The sequence below is a fragment of the Podarcis melisellensis genome (assembly GCF_964234715.1).
Source record: "Podarcis melisellensis genome assembly, chromosome: 3".
NCBI lineage: Eukaryota > Metazoa > Chordata > Lepidosauria > Squamata > Lacertidae > Podarcis > Podarcis melisellensis.
In genome coordinates, this window is record NC_138530.1 from 85,205,538 (window position 1) to 85,216,258 (window position 10,721).

The 10,721-nt window shown below is 37.4% G+C and overlaps 1 protein-coding gene across 1 annotated transcript in view; it reads left to right on the top strand.

Annotated features, from left to right (window-relative positions):
• The window catches only part of LMBRD1 (LMBR1 domain containing 1), a 46,783-nt gene extending 36,472 nt beyond the window's left edge, over positions 1-10,311 (top strand). Inside the window, exons 13-16 of the mRNA XM_081906302.1 lie at positions 1,882-2,031; positions 3,448-3,526; positions 8,712-8,803; positions 8,964-10,311. Of these exons, the coding sequence (XP_081762428.1) occupies positions 1,882-2,031; positions 3,448-3,526; positions 8,712-8,803; positions 8,964-9,083 (441 nt within the window). The 3' untranslated portion in view covers positions 9,084-10,311. The remainder of the gene's footprint in view (positions 1-1,881; positions 2,032-3,447; positions 3,527-8,711; positions 8,804-8,963) is intronic.
• Positions 10,312-10,721: the final 410 nt, after the last annotated feature.

The window sequence follows — 10,721 nt, forward strand, 5'->3', positions numbered from 1 at the left end:
GGAAGTGGTTGGGAGAGGAGGCAGGGTAGGCTTACACGTGCTCCGCTGGCACGTGGGGGGGGGAATTTAACCCCTGCACAAATTGGGGTTCCCTGTATGTATAATGTTTAAACACTGTGTACAGTGTATAAAACCAAATCTTCCAAATACATCTCATCTCTCTGCATGGCCCATATGCTCTCCCCAAATTAGCTCTGGAAGAGTGAGAGAAACCCCAGAACACATTTAGGGGATGAGCAGGGAAAAGGGAGGGAGAGAAGGCCCCATTGTGCACAGAACTACCTCATTGGATATTGCTCATTATATTCTTCCTTGTTGTGGATCTGATACAGAAAATTGTATTTTAACAGTTGATTGCCTTATTATGCTGTTAATCTTCTTGAGTGCCTCAGCCCAAACGCTCACTACCTGCAGGCACTTCAACATGTTTAATTTTATTAAACATATACTTCATCTTAAACAAGGCATTTTTTAAAAAGTGAGGCTTGCTATAAAAGGAACTTATAAAATCTAGTAATATGATTTTTAGTTTTAAAAAATGCCCAATTTGAAAGTGATTTGCTCTGTGCAAAAATGTAAGATAAAATAAGTGTCTATATATAGATTGCTCTATATGAGCAGTCACCAGCTCATATTCCTTCAGGGCCTCTCTGATTTTGATGCCCTAGCCTCATTTCTGCCCAGAGAGCTATTAGCACCATGCTGTTTCATTTTGATTGAAGCTCTGTTCCCCACCTTAAGTCTGTAGAATGTGCTATTCTAATTCTGCTGGTGAAATGGATTAATGGGGGAATTTTGTTATATGGCAAGTCTCCTAATTCATACTTTAAGGCTGCAATCATACACTGACTTACCTGGGAGTAAGTGCTGTCAAAATGAATGTGGCTTATTTTTGAATATACATCTATAGAATTGCAGTGTAGGACCCCTTTCTACCACAACACTCCATTGTTGGGAAAGGATTGTGGTGTCCATTGCTAAGGCATTTGAGTGGGCTTGGCTAATGACATGTAAAAATTGTGTTTGCTCTTACAGTCCTACCACCCTTGTCCTCACAGTTCTCTTGCTCTACTGCAGATGACTTCCATCAGTTTTCCCTTGCTGCGCTTTTGTCTTGAACTCCCTCCCAAAACACCTGTGTGGAATTGTCCCTCTTCCCTCTCCACTTTCAATCAACTCTTGTAAAAATAAATAAAAGTGAGAAGTATTTGATGTAACTAGCCCCTTGATAGATTCCCCATCCACAATGCTAGGTACTAGCATTTGCTTTCATTCCTCCCTTGCCATAGTTTTCTCTTGCTTCTCATCGTTCTTTCTTTCCCCTGTTTCTCTCTGCTTGGCTGTTTTTAGATCGTAAACAGCAGTTGTTTAAACAATTTGACATTTCTTAAACTCCTCCACCCACTACAGTGTCAGCTGTAGTATTATTATTATTATTTCTTATGGTACAGCATTTGCTTTCTATGTTAAGGATCCCAAATTCAATTTGTGGCATCTTCAAGTTTTTAAAAATGAAAAAAAATAGATAGGTAATGAAAAATGGAAAGGCCTTTGTTCCTGAGTCCTTGGAAAGCCATTGCTCGTCAGAATAGGCCAAACTAGGTTAGATGGACCAATAGCCTTAACACAGTGTAAAGGCAGCTTCCTCTGTTCTCCTATTGCACTACATAAAAAAGTAGGAATGATAATGATTAGTACAAGAGAATGTGAAGCACCAAGTATCAAGAAAATTAGTACTTCAGTAATAGAAATCCTGTTCTTAAAAAGTTTTGTAAGCTCTTTAAGTCTCGGAAAGGTGTCACAGAAATATTTTAAAATAAAAGACCAGGTCTGCCCAAGGCGTAATGTTGGTGGAATTCATATTAATGTTTTTGCTTTTAGCTGTACAAGATCAGACGGGGGAGGACAAGGCCACAGGCGCTTCTCTTTCTCTGCATGATATTGCTGTTGATTGTTCTTCACACCAGCTACATGATATACAGCTTGGCCCCTCAGTATGTTATGTACGGAAGCCAAAAGTACCAATCTCTGGTAAGATTTGTTGTGTGTTGGGGGAAATGAGGTACATTTTGAAGTGGGAATAATACAGTGTTTTAGTAGGTCTTATATTCAGTCTATAGAAGAACTTACTTTCTCCCAAGCCCACATTCCCGTCATGTTCACACTTCTGTCTCAGTGATGTCCACACTGGCTTGGTCATGTATACAGTATGGAAGAAGGCAGGACTCCCAGGAATCCCTGCACTCTTCCACTGCGTCCTGAGATAGACGGATGACAGCAACAATATTTTCACTGGTTAAAAATAGTGATGCCAAAACACAAAGGACACAAGCTGGAAGCTTGGGTTGAGTCTGGAACAGATTGAAGGAGCCATGGAACTGCTTCAGCACAGATCAAGCTCACAGCATCATTCAACTGGCTTCTAGCAGCTTCTAGCAGCACAGTTAATTGAGTTGAGCTGGGGCCATGCTGAAGCTATGCCATGACAACTATGTATTGGACATTGCACGGTAGTAGTGTATATTATTTGCTTGTTTTATTTTAATTGGTTTCTGTAGTAAAGCAATTCACATTCTGTTCCAATAAGTGCTGTGGCCTGAGCCACAATATATTTATCTCTTTCCCAATCTGTTAGTCTCCAGATGGTGTTAGACTTCAACTCCCATCATCCCTGACCATTGACCGTGATAGTTGGGGCTGATGGGGATCTGTAGACCTAAACATCTGGTGGTCACCAGGTTGGGCAAGTCTGGAATACTACTTTTGCAATAATTTTGCAGTTTGTTCTTTTTCTATACGCAGCATGTTTTGCTGCTAACACTGGTAGTTGTATTCATCAATTTAGTCAGTTGCAATTTCACAAGGTTTTGCCTGTGCACTTTCAAGAGTATCTTTGCAATCATAAGGGCTAGGAACTTGCAGTATTTGCTTTTGTTTAGCTTCAGCAACATAATACGGCGTTCTGCTCTTGAATGGAACTGTGGCATTCACACAGCTCTCTTTTGCCCTGGTCTAAAATATATTAGCATTCCAGGGACAGTAAGAATCCTGATTAGTTAATTAAAGCAGATACTTGTCTTGATTGACAGGACAGTTGATTTTAGAAATGTTTGGTTATTTTAAGTTGGCATTTTATATTAATGTTGTCTTTTTGTTGCTTTACGGGCACCCTCTTTGGACAGACCTTGCCTGAAATTGTTTGATGATTCTTGTGTTTCTGTCTTAATTAATAAATAGCTTACAGATTGCTTTACAAAACTTTTAATAACATTAACAATTTGAAATTTAGTTGTGGTTCTTCTGATAGTAAATGAAACCCAAATACCTCATTCACAAGCAAAACTAAGGAAAGAATTATTGTAGCCTGTTGTGCCAAAACAAAATAAATCATGTATCTGTAGTATTCATATTATAACTGTTTAATGAAATAATCTTCTCTCCACACAGAGTAATATGACAGTGGATGGACACTTGACAAATGTGACAACGTGGGTGCCTAAAGTTTGTGATGCAGATGCCCCTGCAAGTAAGACAACTTTGGATTCTACTCAAACACATTGTTAAAGTACCTTAAATATACTTCTATCAGAACCACTGAAATTTAACTTAGCAACATTCAATACCTATTTGAAGGTCTTCCACAGACTTTAATGTACTGTATTTTTCTGTCTACAAGACAATGTTTCCTCCCCATTTTTTAAGTCAAAAATTGGAGGTTGTCTTATACATGGATTTATACGGTAAGTCTTTGGTGAGCTGGCAGCTCCTGAGTCACTGAGTGCCGAGAAGCTGGCTGGAGAGGCGAGGTGGTACCAAGGTGAGGAGGGAGCTCAGCCATCATGACTTAGTAGCCTTTGATAGTCCTGGGCACCATACAGGTGTCTAAACACATTTTAATTTTTCTCCTGTATTGGGGATGGCGAACCTTTGACCCTCAAGCTCCAGCCACCATGGTCAACCATTTGGGATTGTGAGAGCTGAAGTTTAGTAATACCTGAAGGACCACAGTTTCATTACTGTTCCATATGCTTGATAATTTTATCTTTAATAGTGCTTTCCACTAGTTTGAGACATTAAGTTAACTTGCGTGAAATTTCATGCACCCCCATGCTACTTTGGCTGCTCTCTAGTCCTCTGGTACTAAGGCTGATCTTGAGGACAAATTGATATTTGTTGTTGAAAAATCAGCAATTTCATTTTGGAGTTCTTGAGATGTTTTAGGTGGACCCCATTCTTTTTTTCTATATGAGGCATTGCAATGAATTGGTGGCTTTCCTTTCTAAGCTGAATCTTTGACCAGCTAAGTTTCTAAAAGCCATGTTTTTATTCAAATGAGTGAAAAAGTGATGAGAACTATTTCATCTATGCACTGCATTTCTGGTTTCTTACTCATTCTACCTGCTGGGCAGCCACAGTATGCTCTTTTAATCTGGTCCCGCCCCTTGTCACCTTCCACTCCAGTTCGCTTCTGCTCTGAAGTGTATTTTCTACATCTTTAAACATTAGCAGAACTTGAAGACTAAAAAATATGGAATAACGACTCTTTGGCATCTTTATCCTTAGCTAACAATCTGTAAAATTAATTGCTAAAATTAGACACTTAACACTTGCATATTTTTTTCAAATGATTTTTATTGAATTTGACAGAGCAGCTATCCCAAGTACAGACAGAAAGCCAAAAAAACAAAAAAAACAAAACAAAAGATAATCTCCCACCGCACAATAAAATCCCCTAACACTGGTATATTTATGACATAGAAGAACTTGTGCTTCTACCAGAAATATGTGTTGTCAGTTTCAGAGTCATTCAATAATAAATTTCAAATTGATAGTTTTCTCTCCTTTTTGCTCTCAGACTCTTTTGTTAGTCAGTGGATGAAAGATGGAAAAGAAGACATTTAGGCTGGGCCTCTCTCCTGAAGTTTTGGGAAATTATAGGTTAAAGAACGTCCATTTCTCTGTTTAAAGATTAGTAGACTTTGATCCACAGTATCTGAGAATTGCAGCTAACAAATCTTTATTATACCTTAATACACTTCACATTATGGAATCTTCATACATTAACTGTTTCTGCATTTAGGAGAGCATTTATCTTTGCTCATTTTAATGTACTGCCTTTTGCACTGTTAGGTTGGCAATTCAACATGATCCTGGTTAATGAACAGTTTTGTTTTTGTGGAGCTGGAGCGATAGATTCAGTTGATCATATTCCTCTGCACTGTAACTTATATAGTGAGTGTATATAGTACAGTTTATGAAGAACTCTTCCAGGAAAATCTCCCAAAGAGCCTGTATTGTTCTGCTTAAGGGATGCTTACTTTTGTATTGCTGGTAGGGTTGCAAAAACTTTTCTCATTCAGTGCTGATCAGGAGAAATTTACTGCTAGCTGCTGCTGCTTCTTCTTCAGAAAGAGAAGTATATTTATATGCATCTGTTTTTACAAGCTGTATTTTTAATTTGTGTACTTAATTTTCTTGGTGTGTGTGACCATAATAAACAATTCAACTCAGGACGTGAGTTGTATTGCATAATGCCTGGCAAATATTATTGCCGCTCTAGAGAAGTAACAAAGACATTGTAAGTGTAGAGCTAAGGTACTGAACGAGTGTCATGTTTCATTATGATATTTCATGAAGGTCAAACAGGTCCAAAATTTCTACTATAATTTGTTTAGTCAGATTACTGTAGAGAGCCATCTGTAGGTCTGTTTGTTACTCTTTTATTCAGGTGAGCAGCTGGAGGGGTTGCAGATGGTGCTAAAAATGTGCTGTCCTGATCTACTAATTAAATGTTTTATTTCCTTTTCTCACATTGGCCAGAGTGGCTGACAATGTAGGAAACCTTTTTCACAGACCAGTTAGATCTATGCCTATATTTTGGTTTTGTCTTTTCTAGATTTCTTTTATTTTTAAAATCACTTGTCTTTCACCTTTCAACTCTCAAAATGGCTCTCAGTTTGTCTTGCAAACCAAGTAATACAATACAATACAATATACACAATAAACAATACGATACAATAAAAAAAGAAATAGGGAGCATTACAAAATAGAGCAAAACCAAACCTATTTTGCAGGCAAGAATCTAATGCTGCTCAAAGGCCTGGCAGAACAAAAAGGTTTAACTGCTCACCTAAATCTCTCTCATATACACACAAATACATACACACATGTATGCCAACTGAACATCCCTTGGGCTGGAATTCCACAACCAGGGTGCTGCAACCAAGAAGGCCTGGTCAGTTTACTATGTTAGTCATCCCTCAAAAATTCTGTAGCGAGAACGTTTGAGTATTATTTTTATGCTTGCATTTGATGAAATAGTTGTGAGATGTTCATGAAAGGACCACTACGCCAGAAATCTTTGTTTGATGAGGCTCCGGTTACCACAAAGATACTGAAAGTATCCTGGGAAATGGAGTCATGAGGCCTTGTGGGGCTAGCTGGATTAGGAGCCCAGCACGTTCATTGAGCAGACACAAAAAAATTGCAGATCTCCCTCTTCACTTGGGGGTGGAGAATGACAGCATAAGGCTAGCTGACACAACTGCCGAGTGTAAGGTGTTTAAAATTTACTCTGTTATGGAAATTTGCAATTCAGGAGAACTTGATTCTCCCTAATCTAAATGGGCACTTGTTCTAAGTAGCATTGCCAAGAATAGGAGTTAGTGAACTGCTTGGGGATACCCAATCTGTTCTCTAGAACTAATTGCAGCGTTGAATTAGATCTAATTGGGAAAATGTCCACTTTGTAGTGATTGCTACACTAAATCACTCTTCTGCCTAATACTGCTTGTTACATAGAAATCATTGGAAAGCTTGAAATGTTTTGAATAACATACTATATGTGAATGGTATTAGTCTTGCAATCTAAGATCTGTGTTGGAGAAATACCAGTCTTTCTTACATTAAGCCTTCTGTTAAGAGCCTCACTTTTCTGTGGTGTGTTTCAGTATGTGAAAAGTAAGTGACAGCTCATCTAGAACAGTCTTTTTCAGCATGTTTCCACCATGTATTAATGAAATTATGCTGTGCCATATCTTTCTGACTTAGCTCCTATATATGAACTTCTGCATTTCAGGACAGTACTGTAACTCCTAAATGCTGTTTTGAATGTTGCCTATCTGGTATTCTACATCTGATTTTAAAATACGCTTCTGAAAGAAGAGACCCTAACAACATTCAGGCATGGTTCATACCAATGTAAAGCATTCCGTATTCCTTGCAAAAGCCTTCTTAACAGATTTCTTTTCTGGATTCGTCTTCTTTCACTGAGACTTCAAAGCCAGATGTGTCAAACAATCATTCCTACATATTTGCTCCTGTAGTTCAAAGTAATCAAGTCTCCAGAGAAACATTTTCTGGAAAACACATCCCCACCTTCCTTTGTAGATATTACTGGGATTCCTGGCTTGGTAGACATTGGGTTTTGCTCTCCACTGCGTCAGCATAATCTGAGAAGCACATCTGTAGTTTGACCTAGTTTCACAGAATCATCTTCAACAGCAGTTCAGGTTGTCTTATTATAAGTCCTCTTCTTGTTTAGGTCTACTAAATAGTACTTTGCAAAATATCCTAGTAGTAAATATGTTGTGGTGAGTTTAAGGGAAACCTCTGCAATGTTGAGATGCAAACTAGGCAAAAACGAGAAATAAATTCTCAAGTTAATTTTTTCTTGTTTTCCATGACAAATCCTTCTCTCTTACTCCCCCCTCCCCATCTGCACCCATTATGACCCTGAACATTGCCCAACAGCTTTGGAAACCAGTTTGGGTGCATATTAGTTTAATACAAACCATGTTGGAGTAATGCTGAAGGATGGTTAACGTAGAAGACAGGTAGTCAATGTGATGCCTTCCAGATATTCTTAGACTCTAGGCTCCATCAGCTCCAGCCAGCATGCCTAATGATCGGAGATGGAGGAAGTTGTAGCTTAATAATAGCTTGGGGTCTGAAATCATGTTGGTGTGTTAAAAATGGGAGCCCCCACAAGTTCATTTATAGCACAGTTTGTTATTTTGCTTCCCATATAATTGCTTAATTGGCAACAAGTGTGTATGTGTAAACTTCCTTTGAAAGCCATTGTAGGAAAATATGCATATCTTTAATTTGTAAGTAAAGGAAGGAAGCAGAAGAAAGTAGAACACTTGGTAGATGTCACTTGGTTCTGCTGATTGTACCCTTTAATTTAGGAAGGTAGTAGAGATGATCGCCGCGACCCCAGAGTCGGTCACAACTGGACCTAATGATCAGGGGTCCCTTTACCTTTTTTAAAAACCAAATCTTGCTTGTGAGATGTAGCTGGGCCTTATTGTAATCTCCTAGCAATGTGCAATAAAAAAAAATCCAGAACACTTTTCATAGGAAGGGGCGAGTTTTATTCAATTTTCATATTCACTTCAAATACAAGAGTGCAAGAGTCCACATGAGGTTTTGAAAAATGTAAATGCATTCTAAGATTTTGATCAAACAAAACTGTCTGTATTGGTATAAAATATGAACATTGATTTCTTCTTTGAAATAAAAAAAAATGTCTTAGTACTTAATAAATTTATGTGATAGTGGTACCTTAAATTTTAAAGTAACTGTCTTTTATTTTTAAGAGAACCCATGCATGTTTTAGCAGTTGTGACTTTTTAAAGCAGTGTATTCCCTAAAATTAATAACATTTTTTGCCACACACTTTTAAGTTTTGTTCTTTTCTTTTCTTCCAGATGAATGCACTGTCACTCGGACTTACCTGTTCCTTCACCAGTTTTGGTTCTTCAGTGCTGCATATTACTTTGGCAATTGGGCGTTCATTGCAGTAAGTAAACTTATTTGGAGGTCATTATAAATCCAACTGAACCTTTTAACATAATTGCAATTATCATATCATTTGATACACAGCAATGTTGCCTGACTCTAAATCTGTTACTCCCTTGAACTGATCACCAATAATGCATTATACTGATTTAAATTCACAGGTTTTCTTAATTGGATTAATTGTGTCATGCTGCAAAGGGAAAAAATCTGTTATTGAAGGTGAAGTGGATGAAGATGATTCAGATATAAGTGATGACGAGCCATCCCTCTATTATGGTTGACAGCCCATAAGTTCTGAAGGTTAAAGCATGCAATTTAAAACTGTGAAAATGCCACCATTGGACTTTACTCTCGGAAAAGTTCACATATTTGCCAATGTGGAAAATGAAATCTTTAAGTATACTATTGTATTATAGTTAAGCTAATATGTACATATATAGTCACAAAGGAGCTAATTTTATGAAGGAATGATTAAACAGTACTATAATTTTTTTCCAATATGCACTCTGCGGTCATTATGTTAGTTGCCGTTTTGCTGGTCTTGAGTTTTAAATTACTTTATGCCTGATTCAATTTGACAGTGCTGAAAAGTTAATACAATCAAATTGATAAATGCTTCTTACAGGAACGCCAAGTTTAAAGTGCAGTGCTTTTTGATTGTACAATTAATATTTAGAACACACTAAATATTTTACATAACAGCAGCTGTAATCATCATTGTCAAATGTTGGGTTATTGCTGATTTCGGTGAGAGGCCAAATAATAATAAAAATAAAAACAGGATGTAGTGAGATGGGGAGCAGCACCTGGGCTTCCATTTCCCTCCTTTGTCTCCTGCAGAATTATCTAATAGAATACAAGTTCCCTGGGAGAGCCTCGTCTTATTAAAACATTGGTTTTTCTGTAACCCAGTTATGAAGAATGGGATTGTAACAGGGTTAACGAAATTCCACATTCAAATGAATGTGGGATCTCCAGGTTTAGCTCTTACTATGCACAGTGATACAGACAGGTGAGAGAGGATCAATGTTTCTCTCAATCTTGCTATTCATGGCAGGGGTGGGCTGGAGACAGCAGTATTATCTTGATGAATATATCCAGATGTTTCTCTGTAAAAGCGGAGAGAGGCAAAACTTTATTCTTTCTCCATGGTCTAAACTTAACAGTATATGAATTTTAAAATAAGTTGAAAAATTAAACACCTAAGTTAGTTACTATTATTTGCTATGCCCTAACTTAAATATTTTGATGTAGTTTTTTTAATTAATAACTGTTGAAATTTGTATCCCTTGCCATTTTGTTCAGTTATACCTAAATGCAATGCATAAACATTTAAAATCATGCAAAGACTTTTTCCTGTATCATTTTGTAAAATAAACTAATCGGGATCTTACTGACATGTATCTTTTCCATATTTTTGTAACCTAAACGTTATTACAAAATAAGTAATCTTTACTGTTCCTTGACTTAGCTGCCATTCATTAAATGATTGCAGTTAAACAAGCCAAATATTTATGAATTAGTTTTCCTGGCTGCAGCACTTTTCTGTATTGGCTCAGTGAATAATTTGTGAAATATTTAATGCTGATCATTGTTTCAATATTTGACATTAAGATGTTTTGGTTTAACCCCAGTTAGTACTTATATTGCCAGTTAATAGAAGTGTTGTTTTCTGTTCTCAAAACAGTGGTTTACAAGAAAGCAAAATGCTGAGTTTAGCATGCTTTTGGAGAAATCACAGCCTCTTTAATTTTCTGTCTTATCACAGTATAGTAAAGCAGCTTTTTCTATGCTGCTTTGCTTTCTATAACCGGATTTATCTCCCTTTGGCCACAGCCAGCATAGCCAGTGATCAGGTATAATGGGAGTTGGGGTACAGTGACAATTGGGAGGGCTTCATGTTTTGCCTATCAATGTGT